This window comes from Felis catus, chromosome C2, assembly GCF_018350175.1.
Source record: "Felis catus isolate Fca126 chromosome C2, F.catus_Fca126_mat1.0, whole genome shotgun sequence".
Lineage (NCBI taxonomy): Eukaryota > Metazoa > Chordata > Mammalia > Carnivora > Felidae > Felis > Felis catus.
The window spans coordinates 108,387,837-108,408,127 of record NC_058376.1 but is presented as its reverse complement, the minus strand read 5'-3'; the positions used below and the strand labels follow the sequence as shown (position 1 = coordinate 108,408,127).

At 43.0% G+C, this 20,291-nt stretch overlaps 1 protein-coding gene across 6 annotated transcripts in view; it reads left to right on the top strand.

Annotated features, from left to right (window-relative positions):
• The window catches only part of KCNAB1 (potassium voltage-gated channel subfamily A regulatory beta subunit 1), a 419,709-nt gene that overhangs the window by 135,007 nt on the left and 264,411 nt on the right, over positions 1 to 20,291 (top strand). The window contains exon 1 of one of the 6 annotated variants that reach the window (XM_019810531.3): positions 13,724 to 14,718. The exons of 4 other annotated variants lie outside the window; for them this stretch is intronic. In XM_019810531.3, the coding sequence (XP_019666090.1) occupies positions 14,498 to 14,718 (221 nt within the window). In that variant the 5' untranslated portion in view covers positions 13,724 to 14,497. Of the gene's footprint in view, positions 1 to 13,723; positions 14,719 to 20,291 lie in introns of those variants that run through there. One more of the 6 variants, XM_019810529.3, reaches the window with a different exon arrangement.

The following is a 20,291-nucleotide window of genomic DNA, read 5'->3' as shown; positions in this document are numbered from 1 at the left end:
GCTTCTTTTTTAATGAGAAGTATCTAGTCCTTTTAGATTTAATGCCATTCCTTGCTCCTTGACATCATCGTAAGTCCCGTGATTCAAATCCTCTATTCTCATAACTGAGTCTGGGACTTGAGCTCCAACTGATTCTTGAGCTGCTCTAGCCCTGCACCACGTGATGCTATGAGTCCCAGCTTCTAACATATATCTCTGCTGACGTGATCATTCGCACTTTTACCAAAAAGAAAGGCATCCATTAAAAAAACACTTGGGGGTACTTTTCATCAGGAAAATGGTAAAAATAAAAACCAACCAATTATGGTTGTATCAATGCTTTGCTATTTCCTCCAGAGCTTGCATGCTTCGTCAATTCCATAGTATTGTGTCATGCTATTTCTAATTCCCAAGTAGTCCATATGCCATTCTCTCTCCATTCCTGAGCCAGTGCTTTTTCCAGAGAAGCCCTCTGGTTTAGTGGATTCTCACCCAGGGTATGGTTATTGATGATACGTTAGTGGATCTTTTCATCTCTCTATCTGAGCCAGTATGGTTGTCTCTGGGCAAAGAGACACTGTAGGGCATGGGCAGGCCCACCTTCCCATATTTTACCTATGAGGATTCTTCTTGTTTCTTTTTGTTTTCATCCCATCAAAGAAACCACTCTCAGATGGGAGCTCTCAAACCTGTACTCTGAGTTTTTGTCTCCATACAGGCTTGGGCTGTTTTGTTGCATCTTCAACTTTGCTCTCTTGTCAGTCCAGGAAGTAAATCTGGTCCTGCTGCTTCCTCTCCTCGTCTTTCCCTCACCTCCCTCCCATTTAACACATGCTTTCTGCAAAGTAGCAGTGGTCAGCTGAATGGTTGTCCCTAAATAGGTGTGTTCATATCCTAATCCCTGAAACCTGTGAATGTGAATTTATTTGGAAAAGGTGTCTTTGCAGCTGTAATGAATCTGAAGATCTTGAGATGAGATCAACCTAGGTGGGCCCTAAATCCAAAGATGGGTGTCCTTAAAAGAGACACAAGAGAAGACAAAGACACAGGGAGGAAAAGGACATTTGCAGGTGGAGTCAGAGAACGGAGAGACAGAGTCACAGGGAATGCTGATGAGCCTCCAGAAGCTGAAAGAGGCAGGGGCTGAATTTCCCCTAGAGCCTTGTAGGGAGCACAGCAAGTTTGAAATCACACCTTGATTTAAAACTTCTGGCTTCCAGAATTGTGAGAACACATTTCCGTTGTCTTAAGTCACCAAGTCTGTGATAATTTGGGACAACACCAATGGAAACTAATGCATTGATCTTTCCCCAACACTGACCAACCACCTCCCCGTGGAATTCAGTTAGCAGATTAGGCTCAAGCTTCATGTCTGTCTTCAAATCCTTCCCTACATTTGATTCTGGCTAAAGTTCTTTTCTTCCCCAGTCCTCTCCTCATTCCTATTCCTTTCCTGATATTTCCTAACATCTATACAGAAATACCATATTGCATTACTCTCTCCTCTCATTTCAGCACCATAGTACCATGTATAAAACAAGTAGGAGTTGGGGTAAAGGGTGAATGCAGGATACTGGGACAAACCACAATGATTAGAGATGTCTCAGAAATTTCAACTTAGTTATTTGATTTCTATATGACCTATTTCCACTGAGTTCTCGCATTACCCAGAGGTTGGTATCAATTCATTTATTCAGCCACTGGGAATTCATAAAGCACCTGTCTGCACAGCTGTCTGATAGGTTGAGGCATGCCTTTTCTCTTAAGGGGCTCAGCTCACATTAATGTGATTTAACTGTGAACCTATATAGGTTCTCTTTCCTTTAGTAGAGACTAACTCTAGGGAGGGTCAATGAGGCTTAGGTTGGCAGAATTCATAGTCAGTATTACCAAAAATACCCTTAATATTCCATGTTTAATTATTACTGTCCTTAGAGGGCCAGACAACTCCTGCCTGCCTGCCCAGCAGGAATCCATGAGAGATCTATAGCAAAAGAGTGATTTGATTTAATAAATTGTTCTCCACATCAGTTAGCATAGCTTAATGGTCACATCCTGGATAATCTATTCCTCGATACTTGTTTGCGAAAAAATAAACTGGGTTGGTTTGGTTCCATTTATCTCACAGTACTGGGTGCTGTGAAATAGAAAAGAAAAAATCTTGGCCTTCCATTCATGATAAGTATACCTACAGACTCCTCATTGCTTCAAGCATCATTTCTTTTTCTATGGATATCACTTTTTTGTTCAATAATATAAACGGGATATATACCTGCTGCAGAAAATAATATACTATCAAAATAAGGAGACAAAAATTATCCACACTTCTGCCACTCACAGGTAACCACTGATAATATTTGGGGATCTCAAATATACCCAACGTACCAAATATATCAGGGTATATCCCTTTATTTCTCTGCAGAGATAGATAAATTTTGCTTCATCAAAATAGGCTCATACTATACATATTGTTTTGTGAACTGGGTTTTTGTTTTGTTTTGAGCACACAGTGCATTGTGAATGTTTTTTCATAGTCTTCCTGTGAGGACTGGAAGTAAGGAGTACCATTCTTTCATCAGCAAGTTTCATCTTAAAGCTGGCAGATTCCAGCAATCTCCTACTGGACCACTCTGTTGGCCTTCAGGGAGATCTTCCAAAAATACTGCTTATACTCCTCCCCACAGACCCGAATTCTTGCTAAACTTTCTACCTTCAGCCTCCCTGCAACCTCCCTGAGTCTTGCCCACACTGTTATTCCGGCTGTCCTCAGCAGGCTCTAGTTGATTCATGTACATTTGCTTTGCATCATTTCTTACATAAATCCTTTTTTCAAATAAGGTTCCATCCAGAGAGCTTTGCTCATTTTTCTCTAAAAGGCTCCTCAGCCTCCCCATCCTTGCTAAAAAATATTTCCTCTGCTCATGTAGCCTCCCTCACCAATTTTCTTTCCTTGCCTAGGTTCTTCCCTGTCCTTAATGCCCAATCTTTTCTGACACCACTATAGTCTCTGTAACTGCTCTGACCTCTAGTGATCTCTTCCTCTAGAGTGTACATCAGCTAGATCACTCATTCCGACATGCAGGGTAGACAGCTAGTCATCAGTGAATGTCTCTGCACACTCCCCAATCAGGAAGGGAACCGTATGGGGAGGGACTGAACCCTTCACCTCTTTGCTTCATCGGGATATAGAACTTGTCAACTGGACAGTGAACGATGCATGTTGACCTGGTAATCAATGCATGGTGATGACACATAATTGATTTAAGGGCAGATGCTGTATGAAAATGAAAAGACAGAGGAACAAATCCAAAATGATAGCATGAGGTAGTTGACACATACACTGAAAAAGATTCCATTATATAAAACAACAACAGCAACATCAATAACAACAACCACAGAGCTACGTGTGGAAAATACAAATGTGCAAGCCAAAAGATACAAAAATGCTAAAAATCGAAAGTCTGGATTAACGTGACTTTTTTCCTTCATGCTTTCATGTATTCCTGTTTTCTCTTAGATGAATTTGCGATAAGGCTATGATAGAAAAATAATTTTAAAAATGTATTTTATTTACAAGAATGATCCACGATAAAAAACTTCAGACAATACAGGGCTTGCTAGAGCACAGAGTGAGACTTAATCCTTATGCGCCCCTAAATGAGTTTTATTTTAAATGTGATGAAAGCCTAAGGAGTCGTCTCCATGAACTTTTTGTGTGAACTGTCAAAAGGAAGGACTTAAATGAGAAGGAATCTCCTAGGATCTTAGATCTGCTTTTTACAACACCCCCCCTTTGAGAATGAATGGAACAAAGAAGTCAGAGAATACATCTTTTTTTTTTTTTGTAATATTTTTAATGGTTATTTAATTTTGAGAGAGAGACAGAGACAGAGTGTGAGTGGGGGAGGGGCAGAGAGAGAGGTAGACACAGAATCTGAAGCAGGCTCCAGGCTCTGAGCTGTCAGCACAGAGCCCGGTGCAAGGCTTAAACTCAGGGATCGCAAGATCATGCCCTGAGCCACAGTCAGACGCTTAACTGGCTAAGCCACCCAGGTGCCCTGAGAGAATACATCTTTTATAAAAATACCTTAGGGGCACCTGGGTGGCCTCCGGCTTCAGCTCAGGGCATGACCTCGCAGTCTGTGAGTTTGAGCCCCGCATTGGGCTCTGTGCTGACAGCGTAGAGCCTGGAGCCTGCTTAGAATTCTGTCTGTCTCTCTGTCTCTGTCTCTCTGTCACTCCCCTGCTCATGCTCTGTCTCTTTCTCTCTCAAAAATAAACACTGAAAAAATACATTAGATATGAAGTAGAATGACAATACTTTTTCTCACCCTAAAAAGCCCAACATATCTGACTGAAACAAGGAAGTTTTAACCCATTGATGTATTTTTAGAAAGGCCTTCAGATTGCTTATTTTTCTCATCCCCATCAGGCAAGGATGACTTCATGTAGAAAGCCCTTCTGGCGTCTGATTCACTTCTTAGTTTTGCAAGGGTGAAGATGAATGGTTCTGTAATTCCATCTATAGGGTACTTAGTTGAGAGCCCAATTAACTTAGATGTTTAACAAAGGTGGATTCTTTTTTCCCTTTCCTCTGGAATGAGATAGTGGATATAGAAGCCTTTGACACAATGCCTGGCACATAGTGGGTGCTGAAAAAATTTTACCTTCCCCCTTTCTATATATTTTAGGTTTAAATGGCCATGAAATAAGAGTTTACAATGTATGATTTTAGAAATCATTATATTTCATCAGTTCTCTGAAGCACATATGGTTCCTTTGGTGATATTGTGATATTTCCTATTGCTGCTGGCTAGGTGACCATCATAACGTGGCCGTCAATGCCTGTAAGTGTGCATTACAACTTTCAGAGTGGGTATCAACAGCTTGGAGAAAAGTTCCGGAGGCAATAGTTGAGTATGTGTGTTTTGTCAAATTCAGGTGTAATTAATATATGATGTTATATTAGTTTTAGGTGTACAATATAATGACTCAACAGTTCTACTCCTTTCTCAGTGCTCATCAAGCTAAGTGTGTTCTTAATCTCCTTTATCTATTTCATCCATCCCCCCTACCCATTTCTCCTCTGGGAACCACTAGTTTGTTCTCTGTATTTACGACTGCTTTTTTATCTCTTTTATCATTTGTTCACGTGTTTTGTTTCTTAAGTTCCACATGTAAGTGAATTCATATGGTATTCATCTTTCTCTGACTTATTTCACTTCATACTATACACTCTAGGCCCATCCATGTTGTCGCTAATGGAAGATTTTATTCTTTTTTATGGCTTAGTAATATTCCAGTGTGTGTGTGTGTGTGTGTGTGTGTGTGTGTGTGTGTGTGTGTGTGTGTATAAATACCTCTTCTTGATCCATTCATCAGTTGATGGACACTTGGGTTGCTTCCATATCTTGGCTATTGTAAATAATGGTGCAATAAACATTAGGGTACATGTATCTTTTCAAATTCATGTTATTGTTTTTTTTGGAGGTAAAGAATAAATACCTAGTAAAGTTGGATCATATGGATCATACGGTAATTTTATTTGTAATCTTTTTGACTTTTCTATCTTGGCTGCACCAATTTGCATTCGCATCCAACAGTGCATGAGGGTTTGATTTTCTTCACATTCTCACCAACACTTGTTGTTTCTTGACAGGTATAAAGTGATCTCATTGTGGTTTTAATTGGCATTTCCCTAATGATTAGTGATGTTGAGCATTTTTTCATGTGTCTGTTTGCCATCTGTATGTCTGCTTTGGAAAATATCTAAGTCCTCTGCCTATTTTAATGGGATTATTTGTTTTTGTTTTTTGTTTGTTTGTTTTTGGTATTGAGTTACATAAGTTCTTTACATGTTTTGGATATTAACCCCTTATGGATGTCATTTGCAAATATACTCTCCCATTCATTAGGTTGTCTTTTTGTTTTGTGGATGGTTTCCTTTGCTCTGCAGAAGCTTTTACTTTGGTGTAGTCCCATTATTAACTTTGTTCCTGTTTCCCTTGTCTCAGGAGACCTATCCATAAATAGGTCTCTACAGCTAATGTCCAAGAGATTACTGATTTACTCATTTTATGATTTCAGGCCTCACATTTAGGTTTTTAATCCATTTTGAGTTTTTTGTGTGTATATGGTGGAAGAAAATGGTCCAATTTCCTTATTTTGCTTGTAGCTGTCCAGTTTCCTCAACACCATTAGTTGAAGAGACTATTTTTTTGTGTGTATTCTTGCCTTGTTTTTCATAGATTAATTGGCCATATAAGCATGGGTTTACTTCTGGACTCTAATCTGTTGACCTATGTGTCTATATTTGGTGCCAGTCCCATACTGTTTTGATTATTACAGCTTTATAATATATCCTGAAATCTGGGATTGTGATACCACCATCTTTATTCTTTTTCAAGATGGCTTTAGCTATTCAGGGCCTATTGAGTATGTTTTCAAAAAATTGCCACGTCACCAACACAAAGGATGATTGTGGAAAAAGATGTGGACGATGATGACAGAGTAAAAGAAGCAGAAGTGAAACATCAAATTCTAAATGTGAACACGTTGGGAGTACCTTAACCAATTTCTCTTATATCTTCCCTCTCCTGTATGTACAAGAGTAAAATTTTGGGCAGGAAATCCCAACTAATTCTAAAACAACTCTTTTGATAACTTTAAAATACAAAGTTTAAAGAAAAAAAAAGCATTGTGTCATAACTAATTGACCGCAGTTTTTATTTTAATGGTATACAAAACAATAATGTGTCTTTCTTAAGGTTAATGAAATCTTAAATTGACAAATATTTCTGACCAACTTACTCTCTTGTAAGGCAATGACAGAAATCATACTAATGGCTAAATATTGAGGAATTAAAAACATTCGCAAAAGCAAACAGACCATATGTCCCTGTTTCCCCCCCACCAGCTCTATGCCCAAGTTCTAGATGAGCTTATGAGAAATTATCTACCATGAAGAGGCCTGCACAAAATCATCTGAATTGTGAATTTCCTATTTTTCCACACTTGCTTCCTATAGCACTGTAGCACCTCATCTTGAACGTATAAAGTAATGGACAAATATGGAGACCTTGCCGACCATCTGATATGTCACAAATTTCCAACTAAGGAAACATGTATCTGTGGCTCTGAGTATGGTTCGAGTGTTAATTGAAAAGTTTAACTATCCTTTAATCATGTTTTTGTTTTCGACATGTGGCCAGTGGTGTGAGAAAATGTGTATTGAGTTCGTCCTCTGTTTCGAAGTGGGGGTTCTCTGGTGAAACTTTCTTCCAGAGTAGCAGAAGGGTTGATATCTGGAAGTTTCTTCTATTCGTCAGAGCCTCAAGAATTTCCAGTTTGGCCTCTCAATCTTGCTTTCTCTGTTATTCCAAACCCTGTTCCCAAGCAAATGTAGGCCCATCGTTACCTTCATGGCTGGCTCAATTTGTCAGAATATAATAAATTGTTCTCCAAACCCAGACGTTAAGAATTTCTGATAAATGGCAAACTCTCATCCTAACAAGCTCTTTTAACCACAAATAACAGGCACATAAAGTGGCTTGCCATCTGTATGCTTGCATGTTTAAAATTCTTGAGATAGTAGCAGATTCTTTTCTGTTTTGAATGAATCCGGTTTTGTCTGGCTGCATAATTGAATGTTTCCTGGCCCCCACTGGCTCTGGTTGCCGATAGCATATAAACCACAAATTCTAAGTGGACCCAGCAAAAAGCCTTTGTTGTGACATTACTTGTAAGAAATTGAGTTAATCAGAAGTGTGCCAGGTAACTGGGAATAGATGTTTTCTTGAGCATTAAGAATAAAGTATTATGAAGTATTTTAAAAAGTTGATAGCTACCAAGCTATGGATGATTTGATTTTTCCAAAATGTTCAGAATTTTAATATTGAATTTTGCCCCTCACTCATAGTAAGAATAAAGCCTTTAAAAATTCATAAAATGGCACTATTTATTTATTGTTTGTCAGTTTATTTATTTTTGAGAGAGAGACTGCATGAGTGGGGGAAGGACAGAGAGAGACAGAGAGAGAATCGTAAGCAGGCTCCACGCTGACAGCACAGAGCCTGACACGGGACTCAAACTCACGAAACTGTGAGATCGTGACCTGAGCTGAAACCAAGAGTCAGACGTAACTGACTGAGCCACCCAGGCGCCCCCATAAAATGGCACTATTTAAGGCCCTTCTCACAAGGAGGCTCTTTCAGGGAGAAGCAGTATGCACAGCGTTGAGAACCAAGTCTCTGGAGCCAGGCTACCCTGAGTAAACCCCAGCTGTGCAGCTTCCTGCCTGTGTCACCTTGGGCAGGTCATTTAACTTCTCTGTGTCTCATGTTTCCTCATCTATAGAGTGGTGTTGAAAACCTATTACCTCCCCATGGGATTACGTGCTAATTAAATGAGTTAATACACGGGGAGTGTTGGTAAGAACTCCTAGGCTATAGGAGGCGTAGTGTAAGTCTTACCGGTGTTAGTAATTGCCGGGGTCTCCTGGTGAGCTGGCTTAATAAAGGACTTCCCAACAGCCCTTGCTTCTAGTAAATCGAGATGGTACTTAGCAGTTATCAAGTGCCTATTTCGTGCAATTTCTGTAATTACCCAAAGAGGCATGTCCTTGCACCATTCTTTTGGTGAAGATTCTGAGATGCAGGGAGGTGGAGCAGCCTGCTCAGTGGCACGCAAGGAACGGGCAGGGCAGAGCTGGGAGTCACCCCCAGCTCTAGCTGACCCCACGCTCTCGAATCCTCCCATGTGGCCACGAAGACTCTTTGCTGATCATGAGAGGCTAGGGTGCAGGTTAAGTAGCCTATGGCCTGTTTCTAACCAGCTCTGCCATGACTCAATGACCCTTTGACATTAACGCCCAAGAATTCCGAATATCGGGTACTGAATCAAGACCGGCTGAGACACAGGTGAAATCTCAGAGTAAGTGATAATTTGGCTCCCTGCGATCTTGTAACCTCCACAGCTCTCTGTGAAAGCACCCTGTGGAATCTATATGGAGCCCTCTCATATGTCAGATGAGAGAACAGAGGCAGAGAGCTATAATGACACCCGGGGTCAGAGGCAGAGTGACAGAGCTGGGTTTGGAATCTGGGTCTTTGCCTGCAGGCCTCTCTCTACCACCTCGTGACACATCTGGGGGTGCTGATTACACATGCCCAGTATAAAGCGAGCCCTTGAAAGGGAAAATTGGCAGAAAAAGGAGATCATTAAGAACAGGGGAAAGTGCTAGAAATGCCTTAAAAAGCACCACTTCTTGTATCAAGAGTTACCATGTAGAGGCTTTACAACTTTGTGGAAAGGAACAAAGGCACAGAGTTCTATTTGGAGGTCTTCTTTGTAGCACATTTGTAACATTGGCTCGGGACATACGGAGTGGCACAATAATATCCCTGTCGTCTAATTATGACTTTCAGGAGCATCTTCTTTAGAGTGCTCCGGTCATTTCTCTTGACCAGTTATAAGAATTCAAAACATGGGGGCACCTGGGTGGCTCAGTCAGTTAAGCATTCTACTCTTGGTTTAGGCTCATGTCATGATCTCACAGTTCATAGGATCGAGCCCTGCATCGGGCTCTGGGCTGACAGTGGGGAGCCTGCTTGGGAGGCCCCTTCCCTGCTCTCTCTGTCTCAAAATAAACATTTTTTAAAAAAATTCAAACAATATCTAATATCTGCACTGGTTTGTGAGGGCTGCTATAACAAGTTACTATAGATGGGGTGCACCTGGGTGGCTCAATCAGTTAAGTGAGTTAAATGTCTAACTCTTTCTTTTCTTAAAATACGTTTATTAATTTTCAGAAAGAGAGCATGTGTGTGAGCAGGGGGAGGGGCAGAGAGAGACAGAGAATCCAAATGGGCTCCCCAGGCAGGGCTGGGCCTCATAAACTGAGATCATGACTGTTGTGAGTTCATGACCTGAGCCCAAATCAAGTGTCGGTTGCTTAATGACTGAGCCACCCAATGCACCTCGCGTCCGACTCTTGATTTCAGCTTAGCTCACAATCTCACCGCTGGTTATGGGATCAAGCCCTACTGGGCCTGGGCGTGCAGTCTGCTTAAGATTTTCTCTGTCTCCTTCTGCCCCTCCCCTGCACGAGTACTCACTCTCCCTCCCTCCCTCCCTCCCTCTCTCTCTCTCTCTCTCTCTCTCTCTCTGAATTCCCGCCCTGCCCCCAACAAACAAAATAGGGTAGATTAGTGGACTGAAACAATAGAAAATTATATTTTCTTGATTCTGGAGGCTAGAAGTTCAAGACCAGGGTATCAACAGGGTTGGTTTCTTCTGCGGCCTCTTTCTTTGGGTTGCAGATGGCTGTCTTGTCTTCAGAGGCTTCCTTCCATCTGTGTTAATGGCCTTCCATCCTGCCTTAATGGCCTCATTTTACTTTAATTACCTCTTTAAGGACTGTGTCTCCAATACATTCATATTCTGAGGTACTTACTGAGAGTTAGGACTTCGTCATATGAACTTGGTGGAGGGACCCAATTCAACCCATAACAATAGATCTCACATTTGCATCTATTTTTTTTTTTTATTTAAGAGTTTAAAAAAAATTTAAATTTATTTTTGAGACAGAGAGAGACAGCAAGCAGGGGAGGGGCAGAGAGAAAGGGAGACCCAGAATCTGAAGCAGGATCCAGGCTTTGAGCTGTCAGCACGGAGCCCAATGCGGGGCTCAAGCCCATGAACATGACCTGAGCCGAAGTTGGACACTTGACCAACTGAGCCACCCAGGCGCCCTGCATTTACATTTATGTCTACGTCTATCCTTATATCATTGTCTGTGGGTCTTATCTGAACCCAAAATAATGTTAATAATTCCTCCAAATCCTATTGTATGACAATAACAGGACACATCTCTAATTTCCCCACCTTAATTAGCACGTGGCCTGTTAGCACAAACTTATTAGGAATGAGCTGCTCACAGCCAACTATGTAATTCCCTGGCCCCTGAGACCTACTGCTCCATTAATGCTGGGAAGGGTGAGCACAGCTGGGGAAGTCACCGAGCTGCTGGCTGGCTATCAAAGCCCGTGTGGTGTCAGATCTGAAAAGGCACACTGCGGGTAGCAAGAAAGAAGCTTGCACCGGAGCGCTTCTCTGGTCTCCATTCTTTGATTCTCTTTGAGGTGGACTAAAGGCAGACACTTGTCAATACACAAGGGGTGCAGATGTGAATGTGGGGCAATTACTGGCTCCTTTAAAGTAAGCAGGCTGTGTGAAGCTAGAACGTGCAGGATTTTTTTTTTCTTTTTCCTTCTTTTTAAGGAATCAAGTTTATCCAAGAATTTGGCATCTTCCCATATGCTTTCCTTCCTTCCTTCCTGCCGCGTTCTTTCCTTTGCTTCCTTATCTCCCTCTTTCAATTATTCATATGGTGAGGGCCTGCTAGGCATAAGGCACTGGGCTCAGTCCTGCGAGAGGTAGGAAGGGGACTCTGAGGCGCTCGGCCTTGCAGGTTTTGTTCTGCTAACCTCACCCCTGCTCTGGTTTGGGTTAGCGAACTGCGTTAGCTATGTTGGCTAACAGTGCTGATCTCTGGCCCTCCCTCCTCCCCCCTCCCCCCTCCCTGGGGACTTGGTGGCACTACTTCATCAGCCCTCGGCCACCTTCTCACACCTCCTTCCCCTCCATCAGTGCCCAGGCAAGCTCCTGGCCGTCCGGGCCCATAGGGATCACCAGGCTCTGTCTCGCCTTCCAGGCTGCTTTGTTTTCCTCTCTTTCTGAGCACTTCCTTTTGATGCCTCCCACTTCTTCCTCTTCTCCTGATTCACATCGATCATCTCCGATGAGCCAGCTTCGTGTGAAAACACAAAGGTTCTAATGATCTGCTTCCTCTCTGCCCACTGTTATTTATTCCAGGGAACACAGAGCTCATCAAGAACTCCCTCCTTGGAGCCAAGGGAAAAAGAAGGCATCATTTGTCCTTTTCCACATCCCTCATCGCATCTGAAAGCTATTTCCCAACCACTGAGCGTTAGGTCGTATATTTTTTAAAGTCATGAAGGATTAAGGATTGAGCTTCCACAATGTGATTTAAACCTTATCTGCAGGTTATAAAACGTTAAGATTCATCTCTGGATTAGAATCCAAAATAAGGACATACTCTGCTTAAAAACTTCATTCTTGGGGTGTCTGGGTGGTTCAGTCGGTTGAGCGTCTGACTTTGGCTCAGGTCATGATCTCGAGGTCTGTGAGTTCGAGCCCCCCCGTCGGGCTCTGTGCTGACGGCTGGGAGCCTGTAGCCTGCCTCGGATTCTGTGTCTCCCTTTCTCTCTGTCCCTCCCCTGCTCATGGTCTCTCTCTCTCTCTCTCTCTCTCTCTCTCTCTCTCTCTCTCTCTCTCTTTCTCTGTCAAAAATAAATAGTAAAAAAACAAATTTTTTTAATTCATTCTTAGAACTTAATTTGGCAAGAAGTGGTCAGACCTGTTTGTTGTTGATGTTGTTGTTTTTCCAATCACACCGACATTGCCAGAATGTGTATTCTCCCCCACACTTGCCAACCCCTTGGAAGACCACCTTCCTCCTCTCCTGCTAATCAGATTCATGCCCTGTGCAAAATCCTGCTCCTCTACGAAGGTTGCCTGGGAACCCATGAGCTTCTTGCGGTCCAGGCTCTATCTAAGCCATCTTTGTACCTTAGCAACAAGTAGAGCCAGGTACCTGATAGAGATTCGGTAGAAGTGTGGGGAATGAATCAAAGAACTTTTCTCCAGCCTTCTGTAATTACTTCTCTGCTTAACTCTAACATATTTAGTGCCTGTACCACTCATTTGAACACTGATGCACCTCTGACTTGTTAATTAGCCCCTTTAAGACTAGATGCTTTGTCCTTCCCACACAGATTGCCTCCTTGAGGGAGAAGGACAGTGCTTCAACCCCCCCCCCCCATGTTTCTATTGCCTAGCACAGAGATGGTGCTCACAAATGTTGTCAATTTAAGCCCTGTTCCTTTTCATTGGACAGCAATGTCTGTTGGGGACCACGTTCAGAAAACTGATCTTGCAGAAGCCACAATTTTATTGTAAGGGCGTCTATAAAAGGAGTCTGGCTTCCATGCGTTTCAAACGGAGAGATAAAGTGTTCATCAGCCAACCGATGCTTAGTTTTGTTCAACCACATATTTTGAGCCATTGCTTTGCACCTGACACTGAACCACACAATGTTTCTACCTCACGTGGATTCAAAGTTGAGAGGAGTGTTTTGCTGCCCACCCCTGACTTGGGGGCAGTGTTTGTCATCACCAGTGGCCCTGGGTGACTGGTGGGCAATGGACATAGTTCCAGCTGCCTGGCCTGGACTTTCTGGGTGGTGTGGACCTGCTGCTCACCCTGTGTAGCCCCCTTCTGGGTGGTGCCGAATTGCTGCCTCTTCCCCTATCCCTGGTCCTCTGAGATCCAGAATAGATTTTTACAGCAAGTTAGCTGACTCCAAAAAGTCTGCACTGTGGTTTTTCAAGAAACTTCAAACTTACCGTCTTCAGGAATAACGCGGGAAGGGGAAATGAACTCTAACAAGGCTAATAACAGGGATTTCAAGTAGTGTTTTAGTAAGCCAGTCACAGAGTATTCACGTGTTAATTCACTGGCATGTTCCGTGGCAGAAGCACCCCCACTCTGCCTTCCCCCACTTCCAACTGTTGTGCTGCAGCAAGATTTGGTCTGAATCTGGGCAGACCCCCCCCTCCCCCCTTTATGAGCTGCCCTCCAGATTCTGTTACAGCAAGTGTCTGGTGAAAGTGGTCCCTGCCTTGTCGCACACAAAGGCTAGGAGCTCTTTAAAGGGGCCAGCCTGCGCTTCTGTGCAGCTGCAAACATTTGTCAGTGTGGGCACAGCAACCCAGGCTTTCGCCTGAAAATGAGTGGGGAGGGGTCTTGAGCACTCCCCCTCCCCCCCCCCAGACCTCCCGGAGTGGGGCGGGGAGGGGAAGGAGCTGACAGTCTGAGTGGATGGAGACCACCGGTCCCTGGGGACCAGCTTGCGATTAGCTGCTTCTTGGATGCTCCGCGTGCCAGTTGAGCATCCTGCCTGAGGTCCAGAGCGTGCTGGCGGCGCATCTTGCGGTATATGCCTGCGTGGATTTGAGCCATCGCCCAGAGGCGAGCCCGCATTCAGACACGGTGGACCGGCCCCGGCAGTCAGCGCGAATGCTCAGCTTTAGGCGTCTGCAAGAGCCTCCCGACTGCATGGATTTGGCAGTCTAATCAGCCGAGATTACTGCCCGGGAAGATTTGTGAGCCTGATCCGCGCTCCAGCTGCTGTGACAACTTCAGGGCTGGCTGTTTACTTCTCTCGGTGCCTGGGACTCTGTTCTGCACCGCAGCCGCTCCTGCCACTTGCCCGGCTCTGAAGTCCTCTGCCGCGAGGACTCGTCTGACGGCATCCCCAGGAAGGGGGAGCAAGGAGGGGTTAAAAGACGAGCAGAAACCCCGCCAGCTGCTCAACCTCTCGTGACTGCCTGTGTTCTGGGGTTCTGAGAGGGACCGTGCGCTGCCCGGGGAAGCAATGCAAGTCTCCATAGCCTGCACAGAGCACAATTTGAAGAGCCGGAATGGTGAGGACCGACTTCTGAGCAAGCAGAGCTCCACCGCCCCCAATGTGGTGAACGCAGCCCGGGCCAAATTCCGCACGGTCGCTATCATCGCGCGCAGCCTGGGGACGTTCACCCCTCAGCATCACATTTCTCTCAAAGAGTCCACCGCAAAGCAGACTGGCATGAAATATAGGTATGGATGTAAGATTCCGTCTGCCCGGGGTTTCTGTGTTCTATACAGGTGCACTGGGGGACAGTTCATCGGTTTTGAGAAGTGACTTGCCCATGGATGGGTTGCTTAATTTAGAATACTCAGGTGTCTCTAAAATAGCTCCTTAGGAGAGGGGACACCCAAAGAGGTTGTGTTGTGTTGTGTGTGTGTGTGTGTGTGGTATTTTTAAAAAAAATGCAGCCCATTTTGTATATTCTAAAGTGTTACGAACACCTTTAGCAGTTGAATGAATTCCAGTCTGCAGAGACTAACACAACTGCTGGAAACTGGTACTGAGATCAGGGTAGTTTTTCAACAGCAAAGGTGTTGGTCCTATTTTATGGTGCAGCCTGTAGTTTCTGTGCTTATACTATTCAAATTAGTTTCCCATCTAGTGCTGCATTCTTATTTAGCTTTCGAAAGACCAAGGCAGCAAATGCTGTGCAAGCTCTTAAGGAAGTTTTGTTGCAGGAAGAAACGCCTATAAAGGTAGATTAGGTTGAACACTGACACATTTAAATCTAAATTACCACTCGGAATAAAATGGAGACCTTCTTGTGAAATACGGAGAAAAAGTCATTCGTGTTAATATGCGTTTCCTCATAAATTTTTAAGATCCCTCTTCCTCTAGCTTATTTTCCATAGCTGGAGGCCTTCCCAGTACTAGTTGATGCTCTCTTTCATAGAGAATGACTTAAATTTGATAAGTAGAAAATTTCATTATTCAATTATGTGACTCCTGCCTTCTCATGCTATCTGCCTTGCACTGAGCCCTCCTGGCTTTATTTCTTTAAAACTGCTGTCCTTCTAGTCTCAGCGTGGTTGCAGAGGTAGAGGAGAGAAGCTAATGAGGCGTCTTCCAAAGGCTTTGGTTAGTCTACTTTGCAGATACGATTTTGTCAATTACTCACATTTAACTATCCCTCATCTCTGTTAGGAGCCAGGTTTCAGGATGAAAGGAACTTGATGCAATGAACATAATGCACACCTCAGGCTTCCCACGTGGGGTTTCTGCAATAGGCATTTAAACCCATTTCTACAAAAGTTACCCTTGAAAAAGTTTCTTTGTAGAGGTACTGGAGAGCTCCTCCTTGCAAAAGCACCAAGCACTGTTGTTTTGATGGATTTTTGAGCCATTAAGAAAGCAAGCCATGTGCTTGGGGGAGGCACTAAAATACCATAGCGAAAGCTTTTTGCCCCAACCCGGAAGGATGCTAGCAGCCTACCTTCATGCAACTCTGTTTTTCCCAGTGTTTACATGGTGGGGAAGGGTGGGGGGGGCACAGTGACTGTTAGCTAACTGAGACTGCAGCCTCCAGTGCATTGGCATTTTGTATCGCGGCTGGCTTGTGTGGCACACACCCAACCCTGCCCTGAGGGCTCTGGTCTGCCTGCAGTCCGGCTGCTGTGAGGGAAGACAGCTGCTGTCTTGATCAGCAGGGCCCCTAGGAATGGGACTCTCGGAGATCAGGCGGATCGCAGAGGTCACTTGAATGGTGGCCGCCAGCATTCTAGCAGCACCATGAGCTTTGTTTCTGTAAACCAGAAGAAATAAAAAGTAATACCCTTCCTTTCCTGTGGCAGAGTTTCATAGTTGCTTATGGATCATTGTGTTGGAAGAGTTGGTTTTGCGAAGCTTCTCAGAAGGCAGGAGATATCCAGGAAGGTTTTTCTGGTGATATGTGCAGCTCAGCTCAGGTTGGATAATAACTGTCTCTCTTTACAAAAGCTCAGTGTGCGAGTAAGATTCACGTGGGCACCTTCCATTCCTGGCAACTAAGGACAGCTCTTTTCTGACAAAAAGTTAGCCATCTGCATTTTTCAGTATTCTTAGACTCCTTTGTGACTTATGGTGACTGGACAAGATTTTCCACTTGCCTTTTATTCTGAACCATCCTACCCATGACAGGCAGGTGGTTCTCTGTGTGTGTGAATGCGACTTAACCCCTCTCTCCTTCAAATTCCACTCAGTGCCTTTAGGAAAGAGGTTGAAATTATGCCAAATGTACACTTAGGGTTGGAGAAAGAAAGAGAGAAAGAGAGAGGGAGGGCGAGAGACAAGCTCTGCACTTTATAAGAAAAAAACGGGATAGAAATGTTATTATTAGCCAAATTATCATTTTCTTTGTCCTTAATGTCACTAAAATAGCATGTGTTATTGATAACAAATAGCAAAAATTTTAAAAAGTGGCTGTTTACAACAACCTTGTCATCCTTGAAAATGATTTCCATAGGAATAGCTTAAGCTAGGATTTATAAATTCTATGGAATAAAAAAAAAAAAAAACCAACAGCAACAACAACAAAAAAAAACCCAGTGTCTTTTCATTCATCTTTTTGCCAAGGGGAGGGCTCATAGCTTTCATCAGAATTTGAAAAGTGTCCACCACTCACTTTTCTTTTTTATCTAAAAGCAGTGTTACAGAGTGAAGAGGTATTTTAGTCAACAAATATTTATTGAGCATCTATTCCGTACCAGGAGCCTTACTAGAACTGGGCTCCCAAAGGTGCAGACAGCAGACAAGGTTTGAGGCTTATATTCAGGTTGGGGAAGTAGACCACAAGCAAAAAACAAATCATAAAATCTATTAGGAGACATTCATAGGAAGACTTTATTTGGGGAAGATGATGGTCATGCCTGGGCTAACTTCTTCACCTTGAGGCTACTGTCCCTGCTTCAGTTCCAGAATTACGCCTGCATCTTGGGGCATGAGTGAAAATGTGCCCATATCTGCCATCTATCTGCCAACCCAGGGACTTCCCTCAGGTGCTACCTGGACATTGAGGACCTACTTGTTACAACCCTGATAAAAGAGTAGAATGCCTCTTAATTACCTGATGCTTTATAATTTTTATGTTTTAATGCTTATTTATTTGAGAGAGAGAGTACAAGTGGGGAAGGGACAGAGAGAGGGAGACAGAGAATCCCAAGCAGGCTGTGTGCTGTCACACAGAGCCCAGTGTGGGACTTGAACCCATGAACTGTGAGATCATGACCTCAGCCAAAACCGAGAGGATTTAACCGACTGAGCTGCCCAGATGCCCTCACCTTATAATTTCGAAAGCCCAACTCCTATAATAGCCCATGATTACCATTCATTAATCAGGAACTCATGAACTTGGGATTTAGAAAGAATTAATTTCTACTTGTGTGAAGCATCTGAATTCTGCAAGAATAAATACTCAATAACCTTCGCAGCACCATTGTGCTAAAAGCTTGCTTAAAGTTAGCTATTGTTTCAAGGCTGAGGATTAAAAAAAATCCACTAGAAAAATCTGCTATTCAAAGGCTACTTTTAGCCCAAGAGAACAAGATTCCACCTGTTATTCTGGGGACTATCCTGTATGTAAACAACATAAGACTATTGTGTTTCTTACAGTTTTTACACTTGTGCTTTGTTAATGCAGGAGAGTTGCTTTATTTTAGTTTTGTGTGTTTTTTAAATCTCCGAGTTCATCACACTGTGTTAAAGTTTGATGTATGCTCTGTAACCATACATGATCGATGTAGATCCGTACGTACTTTTCATCATAAGGAAGCCAAATTACTGAGAATAGAAGTTAAATCAGATTTGTTTTTTGGGTTGTTTTTTTTTTGTTTTGTTTTGTTTGGTTTGGTTTGGTTTTGCTTATTTGGGTGGTTGGGTGTCTTTTTTAAAATAACTTTTTACAATGATTCTACTAATATTTGACATGGTCTCAGGCCTTTTGTCATTCAGATTTGAGCATATTTGTACTGATATCTACCCACCCCGATTCTGATATTGTTACTTTAGTCCTAGAACAATTTGAATATTGATGGACTCAATTCATTGAGAAAAATCTTACCTGTAATATATACACCCATATCAATAAAACTTTGTGCTGTAATGTTACATAAAACAGGCTTTGAAGTTAAGAGAACCCTTTACAAGAATCAATATTGTTGAGCAATAATCTTTAAATTCCACTTTAAGAAGTTACTTTTTCCAGTTTTTTTGTTTAGCTTTTTAATGTTTATTTCTGAGAGAGAGAGAGAGAGAGAGAGAGAGAGCAAGCAGGGGAGGGGCAGAGAGAGGGAAACACAGAATCAGAAGCAGGCTCCAGGCTCTGAGCTGTCAGCACAGAGCCCAATGTAGGGCTCGAACCCACAGGCTGCAAGATCATGACCTGAGCCAAAGTCAGATGTCTAACTGACTGAGCCACCCACGCACCCCGCTTTTCCCAGTTTTTTAGGTTAATCACCTTGTACCATTTTGGTCACTTAAAAGTGTTTTTGAAATAAGTACAGATTCACAGGAATTTGTAAGAAAAATATGGAAAGCTTTTGTGTACCCTTAATCCAGTTTTCTCTAGTGGTAACATCTTGTATAACTATAGCACAACCTCAAAACCAATTAATTGACATTGATTTTACCAGTATACGTGTATTCGTATGTGTGTATCTTTGTATGTCCATGCAGTTTTATCACATGTAGAAGTTTGTGTAACCACCATCACAGTGAAGAATCAGAATTATTCCATCACCACGAGGGTCCCTCATGCTTCCCCTTTGTAACCACATCCGTATAACCTTCCCCAATCCCTACATAGTCTTTGGCAACCACCGCTCTCCGATCTGGCTCCCATAATTTTCTTTCTTCAAGAACATTTTATGTAAATGGAATCATACAATTTGTAATCTTTGGGGATTTTTTTTTCCCACTCAGTATAATTCTCTTCAGACCCAACAGAATTGCTGTGTGTCTCAGTTCATTTCTTTTTATTCCATGGTTTGGATATTTCAGTTTGTCCTTTGGTGGATGAATGGTTTAAAAAAAGTCAGGTTGTTGTCCTTATTTTTAGCATGCATTAGATAACTTCAGATTACAACATTATCCTCAAATTCCTTCAGTGCCATTCAGTAGCTCAGGGAATAAAAATCCAAAGTACCTAACCTGGCACCTGAGGTCCTTCATGGTGTGGCTTCCATCGTTTTTTCCCAGTTGTGACTCTGTTCTCATCTTTCCTCTGATGACCACGTGCATTCTCAGAAGTATACCTGCTTGGGAGAGGACCCATCACAGTGCCCGGAACCTTCTTGGTTTTTTGGTGCTTCTGTATCATTTCCCGTTCTGGCTGTTCTATTCTAGAATTCTCCTACCTCACTTGACCAGGCAAGACCAAGACCTTGGTCTTGGTCTACCCACCCCCTCCAAGACCAAACACTAGCATAACCTTCTCAATAAAACCTTGCCCGGCTCCACTCCACTTAGCATTAAATACTCGCTCTTTCGTGCCCCCACTGCAACTGGTTCTTACTTCTGGGATGGAGATTATTGATGGCATACTGTTGCTATTATCTATTTGCATCCGTGTCTTCCCTGGCAGTCTGTGAGCAGCTTGAGTTTTGGATTTTATTCATCTCTGTAACCCCGGAATCTAATCTGGCACCTAGCACATGAGAGTTACTCGATAAATGCTTGGAAAATGAACGGCTAAGTCTGTGGGACGCTATTGTAAATGCCAAGTGGGAGGGTTGTCTCTTGAGTCTTTACAGTTTGGTGCGACTAGGTATGTACACAAAAAGGCTGCATA